This window comes from Phascolarctos cinereus, unplaced genomic scaffold (genome assembly GCF_003287225.1).
Source record: "Phascolarctos cinereus isolate Bilbo 61053 unplaced genomic scaffold, phaCin_HiC Scaffold_4;HRSCAF=312, whole genome shotgun sequence".
Classification (NCBI taxonomy): domain Eukaryota; kingdom Metazoa; phylum Chordata; class Mammalia; order Diprotodontia; family Phascolarctidae; genus Phascolarctos; species Phascolarctos cinereus.
Window position 1 is genome coordinate 634,696,093 of NW_027555847.1, and position 27,970 is coordinate 634,724,062.

The 27,970-nt window shown below is 36.2% G+C and overlaps 1 protein-coding gene across 18 annotated transcripts in view; it reads left to right on the top strand.

Annotated features, from left to right (window-relative positions):
* PHF20L1 (PHD finger protein 20 like 1) overlaps nucleotides 1-14,824 on the top strand; it is a 132,008-nt gene extending 117,184 nt beyond the window's left edge. For 11 of the 18 annotated variants that reach the window (XM_078153742.1, XM_078153749.1, XM_078153754.1 and 8 more), the window contains 2 exons: nucleotides 11,049-11,214; nucleotides 12,582-14,824. In XM_078153742.1, coding sequence (XP_078009868.1) covers nucleotides 11,049-11,214; nucleotides 12,582-12,724 — 309 coding nt within the window. In that variant the 3' untranslated portion in view covers nucleotides 12,725-14,824. Of the gene's footprint in view, nucleotides 1-532; nucleotides 6,652-11,048; nucleotides 11,215-12,581 lie in introns of those variants that run through there. The other 7 variants (XM_078153746.1, XM_020997923.2, XM_078153744.1 and 4 more) reach the window with 2 other exon arrangements.
* Nucleotides 14,825-27,970: the final 13,146 nt, after the last annotated feature.

Genomic DNA, 27,970 nt, shown 5'->3' on the forward strand with positions numbered 1-27,970 from the left:
CTATATCTACCAAAAATAAGTTGATGGTAATTTGATAAAAATTCTAAATGGAAAAAGTTGCTTCTGAAAATGGAAATTTGAAAGAACCACACAATATTTTTTACATGAAGTTTCATTTGTTTCCTTTTCAAGCAATACTGCACATTAAATTTAGATTAGAATAGCAGTTCTTTAACACCTTACCAAGGGGAGAATGCCAATTGTATTGTTTTTAGGAGAGAATGCTAGAGAGAATTTAGGGGAGAAATAGGAGATAATTCTGTTCATTCACATACTAAGGTACTTACTATAAGAATGCCCTACCTAACAAACTTAATTGGTTTCTTTGGAAATGTTACAAGGATAAATTAGTTATGTAGGAGCAAAGTTAGCAGTGGACAGTTGGCCAAACAGCTATACAGCAAGGGTTCTGGGATGTTAGGTGACATTTGGTTATACTGTATTAATGTTGTTATTGCAAAATGACTTTAGTCATTATTATACTCTTAACAAAGTAGGCCTTTCGTTCATATACTGCCAATTGGATTTGTAGAAATTCAAACATTATTGGACCTAATGTCAAATAAGGATGATGGATGAGTCATAGGATCATAGATCTACAGCTGGAAGAAAACTTAGAGGCCATCCAGTCTAACCCCTTCATTTTATAGAAAAAGAAACGTGAGACTTAAAGAATTTTAATGACTTCCCCAAGGTCACACAAGTAGTAAGTGGTAAACTGGGATTTGAACTCATATCTTCTGACTTCATCAGGTACTCTTTCCATTATACAACAGTGACTTCTGACATCTGTAGATAATAGAATGTAAGGTCCATGGGCTCAGAAACGTTTTTATTTTTGTCTTTTTCAGAGAAATAGTTTGTCAGGTAAAACAATTCTGCAGAAACTTTTAGTGAAATAGCAAATGGTCAAACATTGCAATAGTGAGAATTCTCAACTGTACAATGGGATTTAGTTATAATGATGCATTAAGATGTTATTGGGAAATGATGGATAGTATAATCTTATGAAGAATATACTTTTTTCCCTCCCATGGCACATCTGGAATACTCATCTGCAGTTCTTACCTATAAATGTCAGTTTAAAATTAAGATATTTTTTATAAGTGAAATTAAAGTCATAATGTATAGCCCTAAAGGTTAATAATTTATGGTTTTACTTAGAAAAAAAAATCACCTTGCCTTTAAAGTAAAATCAGTAGCCTCTGATGATTAGAAATAAAAATTTTTATATCCAGTGAAATAATATACTTTTTGTTATTCTTTCAGACTCTGCAACATTGACCAAAGCATGACTTGACTTCTTTCCGAAACCTTAATTCCATAAATCAGTGGAAGTGGCAAAAGACAATTATGTATAGAAAGCTATCAGTAGACAGACTTAAATAAATGTGTTGATGGAGAGAGGGATGCCAGTAGATGTTTGTTAGGTAGGTAGATGTCAATAGATAAGTAGGCGGATGTTGATAGAAGAAATTGGTTGATGCCAATTGGTAGGTAGATATTAATAGGTAGAGAAGCAAAGTGGTTAGACTGGACACCTTCCCCCAGAGGAGAAGAAACATACTGGTAAAAATACTTAGAATAATTCATGAGTCTATGAGTGTAGTTTCTGATACCAAAGAAATAATACAAACCTCTTTGTTTATCTTTCTTATACCTCTTTATGATTAGTGTATTCAAAGGTACTTAATGTCTGCTTACCCTAGAATGACATAGTTATGAAAGACTCTAGATCCCTTTGGCAAACTCAGTATAAGGTTACACAGACTCCTCACCTCAGGCCACTCCAGATTGTTTGGTTGGACAAGGATGGTTCCTAGGTTGTAGTTTGTATGTACAGTTTATTTTCCTTGAATCAGACCAAACCTGGCACCCAGGGGTGGAACTGGGCAGAATTACACATCTTAATTCCTTTTTTGTCTTGTAAAACAGATTTACAGTATTTCTACCCATGATTTGGAAGTTATCAATGTGCCCTGTTGTTACATTAGAGGTAGATAGGGCTACATTTCTCTTCCTTGAGATCTCGAACTGAGTTAATGCAAGGTGGTGGGTAAATGTTGCTAAGGCAGAAAATTATTGACAGATAATGAGGAGTGAGGACATAGATTTTGGTGTATACTAATAGAAGAGATCTTAGAGACCATCTAACCTAGTCTCTGTGTGAGCAAGAATATGTTCCACATTATCCTGGATTAGTGATTTATCTAGTTTTAAAGATGTCAACTGATGTAGCACCTAGTATGGGATCCACTTTTGGATAGCAGTAATTGTAAGGAAGTTTTTCCTCTTCTCAAGCCTAAGTTGGGTTCTTTGCAGTTTCCAATCATTACTTCTTGTTCTTTCTTGGACCAAGCAGAATAAATCTAATCCCGTTTCTACATGATAGTCATTTAAAAATGTGAGGACAACTCTATCTGCACTTTCTTCTTTTCTTGAAGCTGTCATCTCTAAGTCCTTCAACAATCAGTCTGGTGTGATACTGAAGCCTTTCACTATCCTAACATAAAGGAGCCTCATGTTATATTAGAAAGAGCACTGACTCTGCAGCCAGAGGACCTGGGTTCATATCTTGCCTCCCACATTCATTACTGGTGTGACCTTGTGTCATTAACTTCCCTGGGCCTCAGATTTCTAATACATAAAGTAAAAAGGTAAGACTAGATATCTTCTGAAGTCCCTACTAGATATAGATTTATAATCTGGTGACTTCTTTAGATTTTGATGTCCTTCCTAAAATGTGCTATTCAAAATTAACACAAGGCAGTACTACCACTGTGGTTCGACTAGGGCTAATTATAGCATGACAGTCACTTTCCTGGACGTGAGTAATGTACTTTTCACTAGCTTTTTTGGTGTCATATTACTCTCTTGAATCATATTAACCTTGTAGTCTATTGTAAACTACCTGATAAGATGCTGTCTGTCAACACCTCTCTTATCTAATATATGCAGTTGATTTTTTGAATCTACGTGTAAGACTTTAAAGTAATTCCTATTAAATTTTTATTTTACTAGATTCAGTCCAGCATTCTAACTTGTCAAGATCTTTTGGGATGCTATTTCATCAGATATTTTGTTTATTCCTCTTAGTTTTGTGTCATCTGCAAATTTGATAGGCCTTTCATCCATAACTTTTTCCCAGTCAAATATTCCAAGTTAAGTAGCACAGGGCAAGAACAGGTCTCTGGGGCTGTCCACTAGACGCCTCCTTTCCAGTTGACAGACTATTAATTTCTCTTTTGGATCTGGCCACTCAACTATTTCAAAATCCATATAAAAGTATTACTGTCTTTCTGTATTTTCCACAGGAATAGCAAGAGATGGTCTAAACCTCCTGGTTTCCTATAAGTGAATCATTGTCTTTTATGGGAAGGAGTAACAGTGAGTTGTACAGTGGGAGAGGGGAACAGATGATATAACATTAACAGTCAATGAGTAAATAGTGAAGAGATGGCGATTTCTATAACTTATTGACTATTTGAGAATGGGTTGGAGATAGCAAAGAGGAAGGGGGAGAGGAAGAAAGGATTTATCATACTTCTTGTATTTATTAAGCACTTTGCAAAACACTTTACAGATAGCTCATTTGATTCTCACTACTCTGGGAGATAGGTGCCATTGTTATCCCCATTTTATGGTTGAGGAAACAGAGACAAAAGTTAAGTGACTTACCCAGGGTCATGTAGCTAGTAAGAACCTGAGGCTGGATTTGAACTAAGTCTTCTGACTGCAGGCCTAGCACTGTATCTACTGTAACACCTAGCATGAAGAGTGGGGGTAGGTCTGCCCTCTCTGTGGACTCTCATTGAAAAATGATAAAATGCAATGTAAAAATTAATAATACAAAGGATAAAATTAATTAACAGACCTTAAAGTGAGCCCATTTGGGGTTTTTCTTGGCAAAGATACTGGAGTAGTTTCATTTCCTTCTCCTGCTCATTTTACAGATGAGGAAACTAGGGCAAACAAGGTTAAGTGACTTGCCCAGCATCTCACAGCTAGTAAGTGTCTGAGGTCAAATTTGAACTCAGGTCTTCCTGACTCCAGTTCTTGCACTCTCTCCACTGTGCCACCTAGCTGTCTGAACAACTGCAAATCTGGTTTTGTTGAAGAACCTTGGGTTCTTCTTGGTAGGAGGTTTGTCTCTTGTGAGAGATAGGAATCTTCTGGTATTTTTGGGGATACGTAGGAGTTCACAAATTAGAAGGCTTTGTGATGGATCAGGTCTGGGGAGAAGTTAACACATATGCTTCCATGGGCAGAATACTATACCAGAAGGAGGATGTATATGATAGTTCTTAAGGGCAGCTGCAAGGGTCAAGGGTAGGAAGCTTGAAGAGGAGCTCAGAGAACTATGTGTAGATAAGGTGCCATGGTCTTAGGGACTGATCATGATGAGGATTAGGGGTAGGGCAAGGCTCATGATTTGGGGCACAGAGTGACAAAATCTATGGAAAACGACTTCTGTCTGATATACGCTTTACTCATGCATTGATACTTTTAAGAGTGAGGTACAACAGAAGAAAAGACAGGGAAGATGTCAGATTTGCAAAGATAGTAATGTAGAAGTCACATAGAAAAGAAACCTCAAACCTGGTACCTGCCCCTCATCAGGGTACACAAAGAGGATATAAGTGAAGGAACAAGTAAGAGTAAAGCCCGTGAGTCAGAATAGATTGGAAGAGAAGATAAATGATGAGGGAGACAACGTAGAGAATAATTATTGGAAATGGAGCAATGCAAAAAATCTACTATGAATAAGAGGTTGGAGGGGAAAGTTTGCCTTACTTAACTGAATGAGAAAAGGAACAAAAGAGAAGGAAAAATAGATGACTAAAAGAATGGAGTTAATTTAGGTAAACTTAAAGAACTTGGAATAGGGTAAATAAAATAGGAATGGGGAGAAGAGCCTGTGAGAGTAAGTTAACATCAATGTAGGGTACACAAAACATGTCATAGGGACAGAGTACTAACTTAAAAAGAGACAAAAACATGACTAGACAGAAGATGGTGCTAATCTTCCAACAACAATATACTACTGATATTTGGGTTTGATTTTTTTAATCTATTCTGTCACTCTTTGTACCACATTGTTTGATCATAACTTTGCATATAAATGGATTAAATAATCCAGCATGATGAAAACCAGGGGCAGAATGGTTATTGTATTTGCTGTATTCTAGAAACACATCTAAAAACAAACACATACAAAATGAGAATGAGAGTCTGGAACAAAAGTTACAGTGTGCCAGGGGAATAGAAAAGAGAAATATAGTATGAGAGTAGAAACTTGGTAAACTTTATTCATAATGTTTTGTGATCTACCATTGTAATTGCCCAGTCAAGAAAGAAAATAAGGTTGGTTCCTCGTGCCCTATTCTTAATGAACTCATACTGGCTTTTTGTGAACCTTTTTTCTTTTTCTTAATGCTCACTAACTTGTCCTTTAATATTGTTTTCCAGAATTTTGTCAGGAATTCAAGTTAAGTTCACTGGACTATAGTTTTCAAACTATTCGTATTCCTCTTTTAAGAATTGAGACCTATGCCGTTTTTGAATCCTGCTGTAATAATAATAATAACAATAATGATAGCAGCAATGATTTAAATAGCAGTTACTATGTGCCAAGCATTGTGCTAAAGCACTTTATAATTATAATCTCATTTGATCCTCACAGCAGCTCTGGGAGGTGGGTGCTATTATTATCCCTGTTTTACAGTTGAGGAAACCAAGGCAAATAAAGGTTGAGTGAGTTACCCAAAGTCATGCAGCTAAGAAGAAGTGTCTGTGATCGTATTTGAACTCAGAGCTTCTTGACTCCAAACCCAGCACAACACCATGCGTATAGCAGTGGGGAGATACAATGTGTAAATAACTATGTACATACCAATTATACATAATGTAAATGTAATCTTAGACTTAAGGATTAGATGATGTCACAAAAGCTAGTATATAGAGAAGATAGGGAAAAGAAGCAGGTAGAACAGCATTTGGGAAGACCTGCCATTTGAGAGAAGAGGAAGATAGAGATAAAGGGAGCATCAAGAAAGAGAGGAGTGTCAGACATGCCAAATGGCCAACTATGTAGAAGATCAGTTACAATAAGAACTGAGAAAAGATCAATCAGTTAAGATCATTGATGATCTTTTAGAAAGCAGTTTTAATAGAGTGACAGATACAGAATCTAAGTTGCAAGAGCTTGAAAAGTAGAATAGTAAAGGGTAGAAAATGGAGGTAACAAGTTTTGAAAATGGAAAGGATGAGAGATGCATAATAGGATGGCGATTTCAAGGGAAGGTTTTTTAAAAATATAAGAGAAATCTAAGCATGTTTTTAAGCAGTGGGCAAGAAGTCAGTGGGAAATACTAAAAATGAACGAAAGAAGGAAATATAGCTTGTATCATGTCCTGACTATCTAGTTAGGGCATGACATATCTGTCCAGAGTACTACAAGTTCTGAATTTTATTGTTTGAATCAGTAGAGACTTCAGGATTCAAGTGAGCAAGATTCACTTGAAGAGATGCACATATGCCCATTACCACCTGTCCTTGCCAATCCTTGTCTTCAAAAAGCTGTAGTGAGTTGCATTTTACTCCAAGTTGAACACTGTGCACATGAAGATTACGAAGGATTGCCATGCATATGTAGGTATCTTGCTAATATGGGCATGATATTCTAGTTGACTGGTCAGAAGGTGGTACTCAAATTTTCCTTTTCTAACACCAATAGTACTTGAAATTGCAGATGTAGCTGTTATATTTCATACACCAGATATTTAGAGAGATGCAATTCATAAAGAGTCATTGAATGTTTACTCTGCAAGGTTACTATTCTAGACAAATTGTATGTAAATCAGATTTAAATAAGTTGATGCATTTTTCCATTGACTTTCAAAAAATTAAGAAAAACGTTTCTTTCATTTTTGATTAGTATTTAGTAGGTAATGTCTCCTTATACTTTGATTTTCTAAACCTTCTAGCTTCCATGTATTCCATGTAAATAATCCAATAAGCAAATGAAGGGAAATCACTATTTCATGGAATGCTATAGTGAATTGTTTCATAAAGTGCCTTTTAGTAACATTCAACATGGACAAACATTTAACATGGACCTAACCTTTATACAGCAAATGTCGTCTCATTTCATCCTTACCACAACCTTGTGAAATATGTGCAGTTATTATCTCCATTTTACAGATGAAGAAACTAAGGCTGAGAGAAGCCAAATAACTTGCCCAGTATCACACAGTAATTGTCCAAAGACAGGATTCAAATTCAGGTCTTCCTGATTCCATTTCTATACTCAAACCTCGATGCCACCTTAACTGTCTTGGTATCTTACAGTTATAGCAAGATACCATATTATCTTACAATTTAGACTTTTCACAAATTGAACAAGGATTTCATACTTCTGTTTTTTTAAGATATTTAACAATAAATTCCAGTACAGTGTAACAACCATCTGTTTATCATGTACTTTGGTCAACACATTATGCAAGTTGATGAGTCTCTCCCTTTCCCCATTAAGATTTAAGGAACTCCTGGTAAGAAAATTCCCTCTACCACTGCTAATAGTCTTAGAGAGGCCCTGGGTGGGGCTAAGAAGTTAAGAGATTTGGCCAGGGTAGCTCAGCCATCATGTGACAGGAGGTCAGAGATGTAGTTCTTCCCTTATTCCTAGTTTTCAGACCACTTTCCTATAGTCTCCTGGTGCTGAAATTACAGAAAAAAAATTTTTTTAAGTAATCCTTGCCCTCATAGAGCTTATATTCTCCTGTGGAAGGGAGGAAGGGTATAATAGATAAAAAGAATTTTTTTTTCCTCTGTGTATTTATTCCTCTGTGCAGTTGTATTGCATTGCTCGATTATTTTTATAGTATTACCTTTCCAGCTGAGGAAGAATACTTCTTTGAAATAGTGAGAAATGTAAGTTATAGAATAGAATTAGTAATTTAATTCAGAAAATATGTTAGGAGTTCTTTCTATAGCACTATAGAGTGGAGAAGTATCAATTTTCTGATAATGACCTTACCTTTGAGTAAAGTCATTATCAGACATTTGATATTTTGAGTACTTTAATCTAGTTTGGTCTAATACACACACACACACACACACACACACACACACACACACACACACACACGTGTCTTAAGTCTGAAAGATCTTAGTGCAGTTCTAAGCTTACTGCAGGTTAGAACTACATGAAGACTTTTGGGATACCCTGTATTTCAAAATAATAAACTTTACATTTAGTCAGTATTTCACCAAAATAAGTTTTTTCTTAAACAATATTAATACTTGACATTGTTAGTATGTGATTTATGCTTTTCAGAGTGCTTTCATATACATTATTTAATTTTGTTTCTCATGATCCAGTGAAGTAGGCAGTGCATATACTTTCATTTCTGTCCAGTCCAGTTCAATTTATTGTCCAGTCCAGTCACACAAACACAAACTGATAAACAGCCTTCCCCCTTCAAGGAGCTTACAGTCCACTGAGGGGATACAGCAGGTAAAAAGAGAAGTAGATACATGTTGGTTGGAGGAGGGAGAAAGCACTAACAACTAGGAAGGAAAAGGAAATGTATGTATGTATAGGTAGTATGAGTTTGGACCTTGAATGAAGCTAGGGATTCTGGGAGGTAGAGGTGAGGAGGAAGTGTATTCTAGGCACGGGAGATAGATTGTGCAGAGGTATGAGGCAGGAGATAAAATGCCTGGCACATAGTAGGCACTTAATGAATGCTTATTGACTTGACTTAGAAACCATCTACATAGAGGTGATAATTGACTTATGGTAGCCAATATGATTCCTAAAAATGACATGGATTTAGAAAAAAAGGAAGGTCCCAGGACGGAGCTTTGGAAGATCCACAGACAGGAGTGGAACATGAATGATGATCCTACAAAGGTGGTACAGAAGGAATGGTCATGAAAACCCAAGGAGGAGGGAATGTCCAAAAGAGGTGCAGTTAACAGTATCAAATACTACAGAGCTCAAGAAGGATGAGGACAAAGAAAAGTTTATAGAATTTAGCAATTAAAAGCTCGCTAGTAACCTTGAAGAGAGAAATATTTCAGTTAAGGGGTTAAGTGTGAAGCTGGATTGCAAAAGGTTGGGAAATGAGTGGAAGGAAAGGAAATATAGATGGCTTTTTTTCAAGAAGTTTGAATGTAAAAGGAAATAGAAATGTCGGATGATGACTTGAGATGGTATAGTCAAGTGAAGATTTTTTTTAAAAGGAGGAAGTAGATTTAGGCATATTTGTAGAGAGCAGGGAAAGAGAATAAGTAAAGAAAGATAAACAGTGAAGGTGAGGCAGAGATGATTAAAGAGGCAAGAGGGGATGTATTGGGGTGAAGGTAAAGAGAAAGGCCTTTCTCATAAACTGGCAAAAGAAAAAAGAATGGCAGGTAGTGTTGCAGGATTTTGAGATATAAAATAAGGGAGAGTTTTAGGCCCATAGCCTAATCATGGATTTAGAGCTAGAAAGGACCTTAGAGATTATCAAGTCTAATCCCCTTATTTTATAGATGAAGAAAGATTCTCTGAGAGGTCGTAATTTTCATAGGTCCATATAAGCATAAGTGAAGCGGGATTGAAACCCAGATCTTGGCACCAAGTCCAGCACTCTTGTCACCTCTCCACTGTGGGGAGTTTGATAAAGTCAATCAGGGAAGAATAAAAAGATTGTTACATATTAGTGACATAATAATGTCATAATACATATATACAAGTATTCTTATCCCTATTTTATACATTGAGAAAACCGAAGTGATTGATTACATGATTTGCCTTGGTCAAGCCAGAACGAGAAATCAAGTCTCATAACTCTTAGTTCAGTGCTCTCAACACTCTACCGTACCGTACTTCGTCTCCAGACATTTCAACATCATTATTATGTCTGGTGCTGCATATATTGTATTGGTCCAAATATGGGTCACCCTTTCTGCAAATATAGCTTGTATAAAACTGTGCTTCAAATGAGCTATGATTTCATTGGTGTGGATGCCACCTCGTCTACAGATTCTAACTCTTTTATACTTAGTAGGTTTTATAGACTGGAAGCTACACTTTAGTGATGAGCGTAAACTTAGTTTATCTGGTCTTCAGACAATAGACAGAAAACATTGTTGGGCCTCAACTGGAAGCTATTTCAGCTCAATGAACAAATCAGAATTTATGCTTCGCACAGTCCTTGAGATCATCATTTCACCCTCATACCATAGTGAGGCATCGAGCATTTAGAACGTTATTGGTGGAAGTACAATCTCGAATTATTATTTTCAACATATATCTATCCTAGTTGAGTTCTCCATACAGCAGTGCAATCTCAGGTCTGATATCTTGTCTGTCTGTCTCTCTCTGTCTCTCTGTTTCTCATTCTCTGTCTCTTCCTTTGAAAGAAATCTTTTTTGGTAGCGCTTGGGTAGTCTATATTTAGACCATTATGGCACTCATGCTGCATAGCCTCAAGGGAAGGGAAAAAAAAATTGGTGAAACTTTTGAGGAAGGTTTATTAGTAAGTCTGATTTAGGTGTTACTTCAAAAAGTAAAAAGCAAAGTAAAGCAAAGTAAAAAACAGAAAAGAAAACTGCTTAACCTATGAACTTTAAGCAGATAAAATCTGTGTCTTTTATTTTGCTGTTTTCTTGAATTCTTAAGTCTTATATTCAGTCATTGGAACATAGTGATTGCTTCTACCAAGTGAATAGGGAAGATTTAGTGTTCCTTTCAGTTCCTAAAATGAAATGCTATGATTTAGCCACCAATTTTTTTATTATCAAGTTTGAGAGGCCAAGCTGGCAAAACATTTTGAGAGGGTAATTTTTTTCCCTCTTTATTTTGCAGAGTTACTTAAAATCAGTTGAATTTCTTCTCTAGTTTTTGCATAGGGAATATTATGTCCAGTAGTTTAAAATATATATTAAAATGCACATTGTGACTTAAAATGATTGAAATCAGACTAGAATTGAAATAATAAAATGAAAAGCTCTTTTTAAGGGAGTCATTTTTGTTTCCTTTTAATGATCCTGTGGAGAAGAATTCGGCAGAAGGGAATACATTATTCATCTATAATGAAAAAAGAAATACAGAAGAAAAAGGAGACTCTCATCTTCAGTGGCAGCTCAACCTTCTCACACATATAGAGAACGTCCAAAATGAAGTCACCAGCAGGATGGATCTAATTGAAAAAGAAGTTGATGGTAATTTGAGAAAAAGCTAAATATACAAAATTTATCATAGTTATTTTATTAATATCTTTTAAAAGCTAGCATTTATTTAATTCTTTAACATTTGCAGATGCTTTCCATGTTATCCATAAGAACTGCTCATCTTTTCCTCATCTTTGTGTTATTATTATAAATAGTTTATTTTTAGAAAGAAAAGAACTATACCAGAAATAAATAAATAGAAGCTATTTTGACCCTTTCTTTTTATTGCAGTTATATTTCTACTACTATTACAGTAAAATGAATGGAGTGTCTTACTATAGTTAAGTAATAATACTGTGACAATACTAACCTGTAACATTTTAATGGTTCTTTATTTCAAGCACTTTAACATGCATTTTACTTGATCCCCACCACAATCCTGAGATTGACAGTGATTATCAACCCAATTTTGTAGATACGGGAATAGAACTTGCCATGTAGTTAATGATAAACCTTGGACTAGAACTAGATGTATTGGGATTCCTAATCCAATATTCTTTCCACAACACTTTATCTGTAATGCAGAACCCTGTAGGTAGTAAATATCATGTTTGGAAATGCATTGCCATAATTCTCTACATTTCACAAAGTCACCTCTGCTACTTTTTACTTGTTTTACCATAATTATATTCGTCCACAAAGGAGGTATGAAGTAATGCTTTAAGATAAGCTTTAAGGTAATGTTAATGAAAAGCATGGGAACATAGACATTCCTGAATTGGGTTCTATTATAAGTTAGAGAAGATTAAGGATACTCACATTATAACAGCTGTGATCTGCTTCTAGTATATATTCTCCATTTAATTTTCAACATAAATCTTAGTTTCATAACTTTAGAGAATATGTGATTTTTTGGACAGACTGCTATTGATGAAAAGATGGACTTTTATTAATTTTTTTTTATAGTTTAGATAAGGGATCATCAATTAAAGGAACTGAAGAGGACCTTAAGACATTATTCTGGTTCACCTTTTTCCATTATGAAATAAGTGTTTGGGGCAGGGTGTGGGTGGGAGGGGGAGTTTAAAGAACCCAGCTTGATATGACATTAAGTAAAGATGATGCAAGTTTTCAAGTGTTTGAAAGTTTTTTAAGAGAGTGATGACTAGATGTTTTCTATTTCAGCTGAGGACAGATTAAGGAAAAAGTTGATTTAGATGAAAAGCTTCTTCCTGGTGATAGTAAGATACCAAAGGAAATTTTAATCATTTTGGGCTGGGCAACAATTGAAAAATAGAGTAAATATACCTTTCTTAGTAGGGGATTAGCTGCATAACGAAGTGTCCTGTCTAACATTTTAATTCTCTGATGAATTCTTCCACGTGTCATTTAGTTTTCCTTTTTTCTTCTTTCTTTAGTTCTGGAAAGCTGGCTTGATTTCACTGGAGAGTTGGAACCACCAGATCCTCTTACAAGACTGCCACAGCTTAAGCGCCATATAAAACAGCTCTTAATTGATATGGGAAAAGTACAGCAAATAGCAACTCTTTGTTCAGTATGACAAAAGGGAAGAAACAAGAAAAAGAACATGATTGTCTACAGCAAAATTTGTTTTTATTATCTGCCAGACCCACAATGGATAGTTGAAAGCTTAGTAAGTTTTTACTAAGTTTTGTAACTAGAATTTGTAACATCAGTATGATGGAGACTTGGAGAAGAGAGTGGTGACTAGTGCTATCAAGAAGGTCAATGTCTAAAAATATCAAAATATTTCCTGTGCAAGCTGCAAATGGTAGTTATATGTACTGAGGATTGGCAATATGGAATATGATCAATACTAAGTAAAACTAGTTGACTGGATTTTTCAGAACTCATTTACCTGAACCTCAAGATATCCACAAAAACAATATTTTTTTAAAGTTTTAGTAGAAAGATACAAATTTGCAAACCAATATTTTACCCACAACAACATTCTAGGAAAAAAAATCAAAATTCTTGAAGAGTTCTACTGTATTGCTAATGTGACAGATCCAAAAAGAATTGTGTGATTTATTCAGCCACACAAAAGTTTTGGATCTATAAATTCATACAGCATCATGAACTGTTTTCCTGAGTGATGAATCTCCTTAATCAGTTAAGACAACACAAGCTTCACTTCTGGGCTGGGTATAGCAGGGTGGAGCTCAGGGATGTCAAGAACTTGTGGAATACTTGTTTTTTCAAATGAAATGTTTAAAAAAAAAAAAAGAATGGAAATCCTCATTGTAGTCAGTCTCTAAAAAAACAAGAGGTATATAGTGGTAAAATGTGCCAAATAGTGATGATACCACTGGAATGAGAGTTTAAGACTTGGGAATTTTGTTTCCCCAAAATCTGACAGGGCTAGCAGTCCACCCAAAATACTTCTGCATTCACACACACACACACACACACACACACACACACACACACACACACACACCCCTACCAATGTTTTTTATGTGTGTGCATATATGTATACGTGTGCACATGCATGCACATGTGACCATGCCTCTGTGTGTATGTTATGTCGTGTTCACATATGTGTGTACTTGTGTGCACATATTTCTGTTGCAGTATTCAGGGTTCCAACTATTCTGGTCCTGAGTTGGTGTGTTTGGTGTTAACACTTAGAAACAAACTAAATGACCTCAGCTGGGACGAGGAACAATGAGAGCATTAAACCAGTTTGTAGCTGTGGTTTGCTAAATAGCTAGAAAAATATGGGGGCAATTTGGTAATTGAAAGTTGTTTTTATTTAAAATCTTTTAAGTTTTGGTCACAAATGGACAAATTTCAGAAACCAAAGGCAACTTAGTTGCCATGTAGCTCTTGCTGGATTTTGAGCCTAGGTCCACTGTGTACCAGTGCTCATACACATTGTTTGCTGCACCCAGTGCTACATATACATGTATGTGTGCCTGTGTATGCTTATTTTTAAACATACACTCACATACATATGTACATAATCTATACATATTTATATCTACACATGTCTAGTTTTATTACCATAGACTATAAGAATTGATGGTTAACATTAAATGTTGCCTTTTAACAGAAAGTTTCTAAAAATTAAAAAATGTATGTACAGGTTTTGAAATTTGTAAAAAAAAACATTAAAAGACTGTTAAAGGGAGGCTGTTTAACTAATGCTATTAAGATACTTGAAAATTTTATGCCTCACTACTGTTTATCAGTTCTAGTGATCTGTATAAATGCATTTTGGAACCGATAGATGGTCAACTTGAATTTAACTTTGAAGAGAGTACACACCACTGTACATTCAAAATTTATTTAAATTTGCAAACACACTGTTCTATATGTAAGGTACTGTATGTAAAACTCTTTATTAAAACTATTCCACATATTCTCCATTTTCCACTTTTCGTTTTGCTCCCTTATATTCTGATGTAAAGAGTGACTAAAATGATGTGCAGTCACAAAATGTTTTTGTTGCCTTTTGAGATTCTTCAGTTTAAAAAATGTGCCAAAGATAATCAATCATAGAATATGTGTTTCAGTATGATGCATTAACTTTGTCATAAAGCTGTTACTGAGCAGTTGATAGCTTTATCAGAGATGGCATTGCCAGGTAACTTCTGAAAAAAAAAGTGTTTCTATTAAAGTAACATATTAGTGCCTATCTTCTATGTCTGGAGTAAATTGCTAGTATTAGTATTTTAATAATTAGTATTTATTAGTAGCAGATATTTTGTTTGTGTTTAAAAAATAATGGTTCTCATCTTTCTCCTTTTTGGGCTATATAATGAATATTGGTTGCCCTGGACAACTGAGAAAACCTAATTATCTATCAAATCATACCCTCTTTTTTCCTCCAGAAATGGAACTAAGTGTCGTTATTGTCTTTATAATTATTTTTCACATACACACAAGCTCATTACACAAATAGTGATTCTCATCTTCTCAAGCATCTGATCTTCAAGTTAAAATCCTACTACAGTGATGCAGTCATCTGGCCTAGCAACTAATGAAATAAAAATCCCATTTATAATAACTAGTAAAAATTGTTGCTGAAAATTATTTATTGAAATTCCAAGTCAGGCCTTTTGAATGTATATGTGATTCAGTCCATATATCAATATATAACAAACATTTATTAAGTACCTAATATGCATAAGGCACTAAGCTAAGTGTTTGGGGAGAAAGACAAAGATAAATAGTGCATGACCTCTGTTCTCAAGAGGCTTCTAATATAGTATATTGGTGAATTAAGATATTCAAATAACCATAGTATAAAGTTAAACATCAGTATGCAATAGAGATTACAAGCAGTTACTAATGAGAGATCGTGGGAGGATTCACTTTGTGGCAGGGATCTAGGAAGACTTAACAGAAAAGGTTTCATTTGAGCTGCGCTTTGAAGACTGGATTGAATTACAATAACTAGCATTTATATAGCACCTTAAGGTATAAAATGTTTTACAGATATCTCTTTATCCTCACAACAAGCCTGGGAGGTAGTTGCTATTATTTTACAGAGGAGGAAACTGAGGCAGAAGTGAAGTGACTACCCCAAAGTCACGTCACAGAGCTGGTGTCAGAGGCCATATTTGAACTTTCATCTTTCTGATTCCAATCTCTATCCACTGTTTTACCAAAAGCACATGGAATGACTTGAACAAGGTCAAAAGAGGTAAGAAAGCACTGGGCACGCTCAAGGGCCAGAAAGTAGTCTGAATCAAATCTGACATAGAAGAGAATACATGCTAAGGCAAATCTCGGAAAAGTAGGTTGGTGCCAGATTGTGTAGGGTTTTCCCACCAGATTGAGAAGTTTATACTATATTCAAGAAGTAGTGGGGTAATAACAATTGTGAATTAGGAAGGCTAATGTAACAGTGAGAGAACTTGGATAACATACACAACAGTCCTCAGACCCAGGAAGACCTGAGCCGAAATCCTGTATCTGTCAAACTGGCTGTCAGCCACAACCACTTGCTGTTTTAGGCAACTGTATTAGACTAATTTGGAGAGAAGGTGCCAATGTGCGTTGGTAGAGGAAGTTTCCTAAATCAGGAATTCCCTCTGTCACTGAAATCAGAGGTCCAATTCCCATCCCTGTTCATCATAAGAATGATACGTTGAAGCAGAGACTAATGCCTGCATTGCTTTGGATGCAGGGTCTTTCTATAGGGTCAGCTTCAGGGCATTAAAAAAACTTTTTGAAGGATATTCCGTGTTTCAGGGAAAGGAATGAAACAAAAATTTTCCAACTGACACATTTACACAATGGATTAAATTTTCTTCGTTTCTGTATTTCTGTACATATAGAATGTATGTCTATGGAGAACATTGGAGCATTTTACAAATTATACGAATGACAAAAATCTGAAAGAATTCACACCCTTTCCTAAGCTAGTAAATTACTAAGTAGGGGCAATTTAATAAAGTAGTTGTGGTTAGAGTGGGGCTTTTATACATTTTTTCTCTTCAGTCAGTCTTATTTTTAAACAAGACAAAATCTGAAATTAGCCTTCAGGCTACCATAGGTATTAGAGAAAATTTAACCCTACATGTTACATGCAGATAAATCACAGCCATCAGTTACTGTCACATGCATGGGTTCTGGCAGTAGTAATTAATTTTAAAGGTCAGAGTGTTGAACTTTAAGATTCCTCCACTGTATTTCAAAGAGTTCATCCATTCTTGTGGCTTCAAAATCGCCTCAATTCTGTTCAGTTCTGGTTGCCACATGTTACAAAGGGCAATGACAAACTAGAGTGTCCAAAGAAGGACATTTAGGATGTTAACTGTCCTTCAGATCCTGCTATATAAAGATTATTTAAAAGAACTGAGCATATTTGGCTTGGAGAAGAAAAGAGTGAGGAAAGGCGTGGTCATTCTCTTCAAGTATCCACAGAGGGGTCTGTTTTTCTCTGCTTGCCCCTAAAGGGAAGAACCAGATGCAGTGTCAACAAAGAGGCACCTGTAGTCTTTACAGAAGGAAGAACTTCCCAACAATTATAGCTGGCAGAAATGGAGTTGTCTCCATTGAGAGCTTGTATTTCCCCCCTCACCAGAGGCCTTCAAGAATATGGGAGAGGGGATTCTTGTTCAACAGTGAATGACTCCTGAGGTTCCTGCCAACTTTGAGACACTGACTCCCAGTCTACCTCTCTTCAACTTGAGGTCTCTCACTCTAATTGGCTATGATCTAGTCACCATGATCAAAATTGCAATAATTGTCCTCACCAAAAAACAAGCTCTCCCTTAAAATTTCAGCCAATGGCACCAACATGGCTCTAGTCACATCAATTTGAGCCATTTTCAAAACATATGCCTCTGTATCCCATATAAAATCCATGATAAAAATTCTCAAGATAGGGCATGGTTTTCCTCATTCTTCCTCCCCGTCCCAGTGCCACTTCCCTCCTGTATTTTATTTCCTTATTTCTTTGTTATAATAGCTGCCCCATCTGACTTTTTACTCTATTCCTCTAGTTAATCACAGAGTCTCAGAACTGGATGGGACCTCAGAACAGGACTCCCCTCTCTAGAATCCTTGGTCATCCAGACTTTCTTTAAAGCTCTCCAGGAATTGAGGAATTCAGTACCCCAAGCCACATTTAGACGACTCTGATTTTTAGGTGCTTCTTTTCCCCCTTATACTGAACTGCTTCCTTGCAAATGCCACCCATTATTTCTATAGCTGCCCTCTGGATCCAAACAGAAAAAGTTAATTGCTTCTCCACAAGGTAACTTTTCAAGACAGCAACATTCCCTAAATCTTATTTTTCTGGTAGAGTGGGAGGCACACTGGCACTGAACTTAGAGGAGGTGGTAACCTAAAGGGAAGGTTCAAATTTCATCTCTGACACTCCCTACCTGTGTGGCTTTTTGCAAATCACCTAACCTCCCTGAATCTTGATTTCCTCATCTACAAAATGACAGGATTGGACCAGATTGCTTCTGAGGTTGCTTCAATCCTAGATCTGTGATCCAATGATCTAACAACATGGGCCTCAGTCTCCTTACCACACCTATTGTTATCTTCTGGATGTTCTCTGGCTTGCCAAAACTTTTCCTAAAGCATAGTACTTGTGATGTAGTCTAACCATATCAGAACAGAGCAGGACAATCATTTCCTTCACTAATGCTTCACTTAAGAGCAAAATTTGTGTATTTTGTTGAACATCATGTTGTTTTATTATCTTGAGTTTCCAGTTCACTAAAGCTCCATAGATTTTTTTCATAAAATTTTTGTCTACTCACTGCTTCCCTCCCATTCAGTATTTATGCAATTGATTCCTTGAATTTAAATATAGGAATTTAGATTTATACTTAAATGTCATAAATATGAGTATTTTTTCCATGGATGCAGACTGCAATTCACTGATTTCTTCTCATGATTCTAATACAGGTATTCTTTACATTTTCCATGCTGATAGGTACCAGCATGTCACTCAGTCTGTTCACTTATTATCCCTTGCTATTGCTGCATGACCAGCCCACCTCATTTTCCCATCATGTTCCATCAACAATGTCTCTTTCGTCACTTTGTGAGTGTAGGTTATCCTTGGAAATATGTTGCAATCTACTTGAACCCCCAGCATATATCTGTTGCATTTCAGATCATCCACAACTTTGATTATCTGAAGATTATGGTTTGCCAAAATGAGCAACCATAGAGAAAAGTACTCGCTTTTAAAATACTTTTTTTTTTCTTGGTGTCAAGGAGCTTCTCAAATAAAGCTTAGAAGAATTGGTAATCTTCATTCGTGCAGGAAAATTCCACATCAAAAGTGCCCTACACCAATAAAGTCACAGGTGCACACCAAATATATACATATATATATATATGTATGTATGTATACATATATACACATACCTATATGTACAATGTGTATATATGAATGTGTGTGGTTTCCATGATCTTTTCCATTATTTTAATATCTTCCTCTCCCTGAGATATCTTGTAAAATGATCCATCAATGCTTTCAAGATTGTATTGCCTCCAGTATGTATGTACCACTTTATATTAAGTGTCATTTCTGCCTTCTCATGTAGTACACTGGGGACTGAAGTGTCAAAATGTGAAAAATGTGAGCTCCTTGAGACCAAGGGCTATTTTGGTTTTGGTTTTATCGCCATCATTTAGCATAATGCCTGGAAAACAGCCTTATGACAAATGTTTATTAAACTTAATTAGGATTCAAATGTTGTGTTTTAACAATCATCAGTGATGAAAATGGATTATTATAGAAAAAATGACATTTTGTGCATCTCTCAGTTTCATCTTTGCTCTTGGGATGTTGTAAGTCAGTTAAGTCTCACAGTAAATTTTCTCTTTTTTTTCAATTTATTATTTATTTTTAATATTCTTTGATTTTTAAATTTTTAGTCCCAAATTCTGTCCCTCTTCTCCCAACCTTCTCCCAGTCACTGAGAAGGCAAGTAAAATGGTCTCAATAATACATGTGAAATCACATAAAATGTATTTACAGATTAGCCATATTGCAAAAATATAAAAAAATAAAGTGAGAAAATTATACTTCAATTTGCATTTAAAGTTCTTCAGTTCTCTCTATGGAGGTGGATAGCATTTTTTCATCATGAGTCTTTAGGAATTGTCTTGGATCAGTGTAATTGTCAGCGTAGCCAAGTCTTTCACAGATGAGCATCATTTAAAAATTGCTATTACCGTACACAGTGATCTCCCAGTTCTTCTCACTTCATCAAAGGGTATACACGGTTTTATTGCCCTTCGGGCATAGTTCCGAATTGTTCTCCAGAATGGTTGGACCAGTTCACAGCTTAAGCAACAGCTTAGCAGTGTACCTATTTTCCCTCATCCCCTCCAACATTTGTCATTTTCCTTTTCTGTCATGTTAGCCAATCTGATGGGTGTGATGTGGTACTCAGAGTTGTTTTAATTTGCCTTTCTCTAATCAATAGTGATTTACTGCATTTTTATATGACTATAGATAGCTTTGATTTCTTCTGAAAACTGCCAGTTCATGTCCTTTGACCGTTTATCAATTAGAGAATGGCTCTTATTTTTACAAATTTGACACTTTCATACATATTTGAGAAAATAGGCCTTTATAAGAGAAACTTGCTATAATCTCTTTATATAACTTCACTATCTATGGTATCTTTTAGCAAAAATGTAATTTCCCTGGTTATCTTTTTTAATTTGGTCTAGTTTTGTTTTTGCTTTGTCTGAGTTCATGATTGCTACCCCTGTCTTTTTTACTTCAGTTGAAACCTAATAGATTCTGCTCCAGCCCTTTATTTTAACTCTGAGTCTTTTTCAAGTGTCTCCCTTTTAAATAGCATATTGTTGGATTCTGTTTTCTAATTCATTCTGTTACCACTTCTGTTATCCATTTCATGGGTTAGCTCATTCCATTCACATTCACAATTATAATTACTAATTGTGTATTTCCCTCTATCCTATTTTCTTCTGTTAATCATTCTCTCTCTCTCTTTCTCTCTCTCTCTCTCTCTCTTCTCTCTCTCTCTCTCTCTTCTCTCTCTCTCTCTCTCTCTCTCTTTCTCTCTCTCTCTCTCTCTCTCAAGTCTGTTTTGCATCTGACTCCCTTAATCCACACTGGCTTTTATCATGCCCCTTTATATTTCTTATCCCCATCTCCTCCTATTTCCCTTTGGGCAAGATAGATTTCCGTACCCAACTGAGTGTGCATATATATTCTTCCCTCTTTGAACCAATTCTAGTGAGAGTGAGGTTCAAGCATTGCCCATCTATCCCCATTTCCCCCTCCACTATATAAGTTCTTCCTCATGTGCATCTTTTGTTTGAGAAAATTTTCCTTATTCTATCTTCCTCTTCTCCTGTCTCCCAGTGCACTCCTCTTTCTCACCCCTTCATTTTTTTTTTCAGAAATCATCCAAACATAATTGACTCACACTCATGCCCTCTGATTGTATAGATTCCTTGTAACTACCCTAATAATGGCAAGTTCTTAGGAGTTACATATATCATTTTCCCATATAGGAATGCAAACAGTTGAACTTTATTACAGAGTCTCTTATGATTTTTTTCATGTTTACCTTTTTGTGCTTCTCTTGAGTCTTGTCACACTAAATTTTCCATAGACTTCTTTCTTACAGTGCTTTTAGATATTTTGATAATTTATTCTACTTGCAGTCTTCCACTTTCTATAGTGATATTTTAAATCACTAGAGTGATATTTTATATCACTCTAGTGATATAAATATTATTTTTACATAGATATGGGAATATACATTTGCAAATAAATATATATTATTTATATCACTACAGTGATACTCATGTACAGCGATTTTTAAAAAAAATACAAACTATTGATATATTGTATTTAAGATCACTTCCATATTAAGTATATCTCTCCTCTTCTTTTTCCCAGAGAAACATCTCCTTCAAAAGAGAGAGGAGAGAGAGACAGAGACAGAGACAGAGAGACAGAGAGGGGGAGAGAGAGAGAAGGAAAAAAGAGAAAGAGGGGAAAAAAACATTTCATCACAACTAACCAACGTATCAACCAAGTCTGATAGTGTATATAGTATTCCTCACTTACAGTCTTCAATCTCTCCAATGAAGGGAGGGAGATCTGTTTTCTCATTTTTTTTTCAGGGACAAGCTTTGTAATTATAATTAACCTTCCATTTTTTGTTGTTTTTTTCCATTACCATTGTTATACTTAGTGTGTATATTGTTTTCCTAGTTATTGTTGCTGTTTAGCAGTTTTTAATCATGTCTGATTCTTTGTGACTCCTTTAGGGTTTTCTTGGCAAAGATACAGAAGTGGTTTGCCATTTTTTCAGCTCATTTTTGCGGATGAGGAAACTGAGGCAAACAAGCAGAAGTGACTTGCCTAGGGTCACACAGCTAGGAAGTGTCTGAGGCCATATTTGAGCTCAGGTCTTCCTGACTCCAGGCCTGGCACTCTATCCACTGTACCACCTAGCTGCCCCTTTCCTAGTTATACTTTCCTAATTATGATTTTGAGGTTTATCTGATAGTAGGATACTGTACTTATTTGTTTCTGTATATTGTGTTAATCTGTTCCAATGATCAATGTATTACCAATACCAAATTGTTTTGACGACTATTGCTTTGTAGGGTGGTTTGCGATCTGATATTGCTAGACCTCCTTCCTTTCCACTTTTAAAAATTAATCCCCTCGATAGTCTTGATCTTCTGCTCCTCTGTATGAATTTTATTTTTTTAGCTCTAAAAAGTAATACTTTGGTAGTTTAATTTGGCATTGAATAAGTAAATTAATTTAGGTAATGTTATTTTTTCATATTAGCTCAGTCTACCCATAAGCAATTAATATTTCTCCAATTATAAGGACAATCTTTGTCTATATAAAGAGAGTTTCAAGACTGTGTTCATATAGTTCCTACAGGACTTGACAGATAAACTTCCAAGTATTTTATATTTTACATAGTAATTTTAAGTGGAATTTCTCTTTTATCTCTTCTTGCTGGATTTTGTTGGTAATTTTCAGAAATGCCAATGATTTATATGGCTTTATTTTATGTCCTGCAACATCACTGAAGTTGTTAATTATTTCAATTGTTTTCTTAGTTGACTCTAAGATTCTCAAAGTCAACCATCATATCATGTGCAAAAAATTATAATTATGTTTCTAGCTTCCTATGTTTAATTCCCTCAATTTCTTTTTTTGTTTGTTTGTTTGTTTGCTTTATTGCAATAGCCAGCATTTCCTTAGCACTATATTGAATAGTAATGGTGATAATAGACATCCCTGCATTTCCCTTAATCTTACTGGAGAAGCTTCTAGTTTATGACCATCAAAGATGATGTTGGCTCTTGGTTTTAGATAAAGACTACTTATCATATTTTGGGAATAGCCATCTATTCCTCTGCTTTCTAGTGTTTTTTTTTTTTTAATAGGAATGGTATTATAGCTTGCAAAAAGCTTTTTCTGAATCTATTGATATAGTCATTTTTTTTGCTATTCTTGCTATTAGCATGGCCAATTATGTTTTATAAGTTTTGTAATATTGGATCATCCTTGCATTACCAGTATAAATCCATTTTATTTATAGTATAGAAACTTGGAGGGTGGAGTAAAGATGGTGGAGTGAGAGTCACAATTTTTGCCTAGCTCTCCCATCTCCTCCACAACAACCTAGAAAATGTGCCAAATCAAATTCTGATTCCGAAAAACATGGAAAACTCACAATGAGTCATTTTTCCAGTCCACAGCAGCTTAGAAGATAGAGAGGTCTTCAGACAGAGAAGGGGCTGGCTGCCTAGGAGCACCACACAGTGCAGTAGCAGGTGGAAGCAGCAATGGGCAGATGCAGTGGGGAACATCTCAGCACTCAGAGATAGTAAGGAGACTGAACTCCTGAAAAGAAAGAAAGAGATACCAGGGGATCTGTTATCAACACGAGGTACAAGATCAGTTACCATCCAACCACTCTGTTACCCATTACCCAGTTCCAAGTCACAGTTCTAGGACAGGGAGGAAAAGTTTTGGACATGTAAGGAGCAAGGAAGAAGTTCAATAAACATGAGCCCAAGAACTGGGGGGCAGAGAGAGAACTCAGTTCTCACCTTTGGTCAAATGCATAAGCTCACAATGGAATAAATCGGAGCAGATCAAAATCAGCAGTTCAGCCACTCTTAACTTAAAGAACCTCCCTGTGGTCCAACAGTGACTGAGTCCAGCAGCAGTCTATGAAAGCTCAACCATACACAAGCTAACAGACCTAAACCACGTTAGGAATTTGCAGAGAACAGACCAGGAAGGCAATGAACTCCCCCAGTTGTACTACTTTAGAAGCACTGAAGATTTCAAGACTTCCAGATTGAGCTGCCAAAGTAGAAGGGCATAAATGACAGAAGCTCGGCTCAGACATTCTCCCTAGAAGTAAGCAGAGTCCCTCACTAACATAAAGTCCAAAGTTGACAAATAGGCTTTCTAGCCTAAATGATTAAACAGCAACAAAAAAGAACCTGACCATGAGAAGTTACTATGGCGACAGGACAGTTCAAGACATAAACACAAAATTAGACAATGCCTTGAAAACCTCCACAAACAAAGCACCGCAGGAAAAAATGCAGACTGATGCAAGCCCAATAAGATTCCTAGAAGAGTTAAAGAAAGTGGTTAAAAAGGGCAGGTGGTTGGTGCAGTAGATAGAGCACTGGCCCTGGAGTTAGGAAGACTTGAGTTTAAACCTGGCCTCAGACACTTGACACTTACTAGTTGTGTGACCCTGGACAAGTCACTTAACTCTAATTGCCTTGCCCTGAAAGAAAGAGATTAAAAGAATAAAATAATTTTTTAATCAATTGAGAGAAGTAGAGGATAAATTGGGTAAAAAATGAGAGCTATGTGAGAAAATTATGAAAATGGAATTAATGACTTGGTAAAAGAGGTGTAAAAATACTGAAGTAAACAAATCCTTAAAAATAAAAACCAAATGGTAAAAAAGGGTACAAAGCATCACTGAAGAAAATAATTCCTTAAAAATTAGATTTGGCCATGACAAAGCTAAATGACTCCATGAGATGTCAAGAAACAATAAAACAAAGTCAAAACACTAGAAAAAATAGAAGAGAATGAAAAATCTCAAAATAAAAACAACTCACCTGGAAAACAGATCAAGAAGAGAGAATTTAAGAATCAATGAACTACTTGAAAGCCCATAAACAAAAAAAGAAAGAGCATATACATTATATTTCAAGAAATTATAAAGAAAAATTGCTTATATATCTTAGATTATGATTTTAAAATAGAAAAATAAAAAACAAATCAAAATAGAAATTGAAACAATCACCCATCACCTCCTGAAAGAAATCCCCAAATAAAAATCCCAGAAATATTTTGCCAAAATCCAGAATTCCTAGGTCAAGAAAAAAACACTACTAGCAGCCATAAAGAAATAATTAAAATACCATTGAGCCAGTCAGAATTACACAAGATTTGGCAGCTGCCACCATAAAGAAAATAGAGGGTTTGGAATATGATATTCTTGGAGGCAAAGGAGCTAAGATTACAACCAAGAATAACCTATCCAGAAAAAAACTGGGTGCAATCCTTCTGGGGGGAAAAAAGGATATTTAATGAAATAGAGGACTTTCAAGCATTCCTGATGAAATATCAGAGCTGACATTCAGACACAAGACCCAGGAAAAGCATAAAAAGATAAACATGAGTGAGAAGTCATGAGACTAAAAACTATTTATATTCCTGTATGTGAAGGTGATACATATAACTAACATTACTGGGGCTCTTAGAGTTTACTTAGACAAGGGGCTTGGATGTGATTCTACTTTGTTTGGATGCTCTCAAAGGAAGGGTGAGAAAGAAGGATGCGCTGGGAGAGGGAGGGAGGGAGAGGAAGAATGGGGAAAATTATCTCCCATAAATGATGCAGAGAAAAAAGAGTTTACAATGGAGGGGAGGATGGGGTATGGCAACAAGCAATACCTGAACCGTCTGAACTGGTTCAAGGAGGGAAGAAAATACACATACACACAGTTGGGTACAGAAATTCAACTTTCTCAATAGGGAAACAGGAGGAAAAGGGATTAAGAGAAAAATGGGGGGATAGCTATTTGTTTACCTGGGGAGGGGGGAAGAGATGAACCATTGGCCAATTTTTTTTAAATAACTTTTTAATAATTTTTTTTCTCTCTTTTGTAGGTATCCAGACCATTTTTGGTAGAAGGAATTTGGTAGGACTCCTCCTTTTCCTTTTTTCCCAAACAGTTGATATAGTAGTAGAATCATTTGTTCTTTAAACATTTGGTAGAATTTACTTGTAAATCCATCTGGTCCTGAGGTTTTTTCTTTGGGAGCTTACTTATGGCTTGTTCAATTTCTTTTTCTAAGATTGGGTTTTTTAAGTTCTCTATTTCCTTTTTTGTTATTCTGGGTATTGTTTTTTATTTTTGTAAATATTCATCCATTTCATTAGATTGTCAGTTTTATTGACATATAGTTAGGCAAAATTATTCCTAAAAATTTCTTTCATTTCTTCTTCATTGGTTGTAAATTTACATTTTTGCTACTGATAATTTCTTTCATGGATTCAAGTTTTTCTCTTCTGCCAACTATTTTTGCTATGCAGTCCATAAATTCTGCTTTCCCAATTTTTATTCTTCTCTCAAATCTTTAGAAACATCTTGCTGTGGTTCTACTATCTCTTGGGAATTCCTAAGGTTTTCTGCCTCCTCAGAGGATGAACCTCAAAGCTGTCTCAAAATTTTCCCACCCTTGGGAATTCACTTTTCATGAGCCTCAGTATCTACTCCAGACACACACACACACACACACACACACACACACACACACACACACACACACACACACAGAGGCACTCTGTCTCTATTCCTTCTATTACTCATTTCTCTGGCACAGCTGGGACATGTCTGGTTTTTTCTATAGTGCAGCGAAGGGGAACAAAGCTGAGTTTTAGTACAAGATCTTGGTGTTCACCCCTGTTAGAATGTGACTGCTCATGGAAGAGAGGATTCTGAGTGAGCATATTAGGGATAAGAATTACTTTTCTCTTGTTAGTTCATCATATTGTCATGATGACTCTTGATATCTTAAAGATTTAGACCACAGAGATGGTTGAAATTGTTTTTGAGCTCTTGTGCATAATTCCTATTTTGGAGATATTTGAGAAATCCTGACGACTGGAGAAAATGTCTAGTCCTCCGTCTTGTTGGTCATGTGGTGCCAGAAGTCATGTAGGATTTTCAGGAGACTAGGGAAATAGGATGAAATTAACCAGGAGCAGCTCGTTCACAACTTCCCGCTTCATCTCGTGTCACTGGCTCTTGAAGGATTTTTTTAAACTTTTAAATTTTATTAAATTTTTGTTTTTTTAGGCAATTGAAGGATTTTTAATAGCACAGAGCAGTTGTTTTTGCCTTTGAAGAATCCTGACAGAGGGTGGAGCCAAGATGGCAGAGTGAAAGCAGTGACTTGCTTGAGCTCTCCCCCAAACCCCTCCAGATACCTGTGAAAAATGTCTCTAAACAAATTCTAAAGCAGCAGGACCCACAAAAAGACAGACTGAAACAAATTTCCAGCCCAAGACAACTGGATGGTTGATCAGAAAGGCAGATCACGCCAGTCAGGTAGAAGAGCGCAGTGCGGCATGGGCGCGCAGGTCACAGCGAACCTGGAGCAGGCCTCAGAGGAACGAATCACAGGCAGCTGTGGAGGTTTCCAGACTCCTCAATCCACGAACACCAAAGACAACTTAGAAGGTCAGTGGGAAAAGTCTGTTTTTTCGGTGAGATAAGAGCTAGGTTAGAGCCAGTTTCAGAGCACAGAGCGCAGAGCGTGGGCTCTGGGACCGTGGCTGTGTCCTGAGCTTCTGGCCCACAGACTGAGGGGGAATCAAGTGGCTGATCAGAGTGGGATTGCAGGGACTTCTTTGCTGAGGCAGGAATCTCTTGCTTTGCCTGTGCTTGGATCTCAGTCACAGTTCTGGACAGGGGTCCTGGGGTGAGGAGGAGCGCTGGCACGGTGGAGCTTATAGTGGTGGTGGAGAGGAAATCCTCCTCACAGTTCCAAGAGAGAAAAGACTGCTTATGGCCAGTCACTCAAAGACCAGAGCTTAGGCCAGAAAAAAGAGTAAACACCTCGACCCTTATCATACCACCTTGGAAGAACTGAAAATTTACCAGTCCCTAGAAGTATCTCTGAAAACAACTATACAAACCCCTGAAGTTTGGGACAGTACATTCTCCACAATGGAAGCAGACTTTTACCTTAACAAAGAGTTTAAAACTCAAGTAGTTGGCTGGGATCATGAGCAAACCT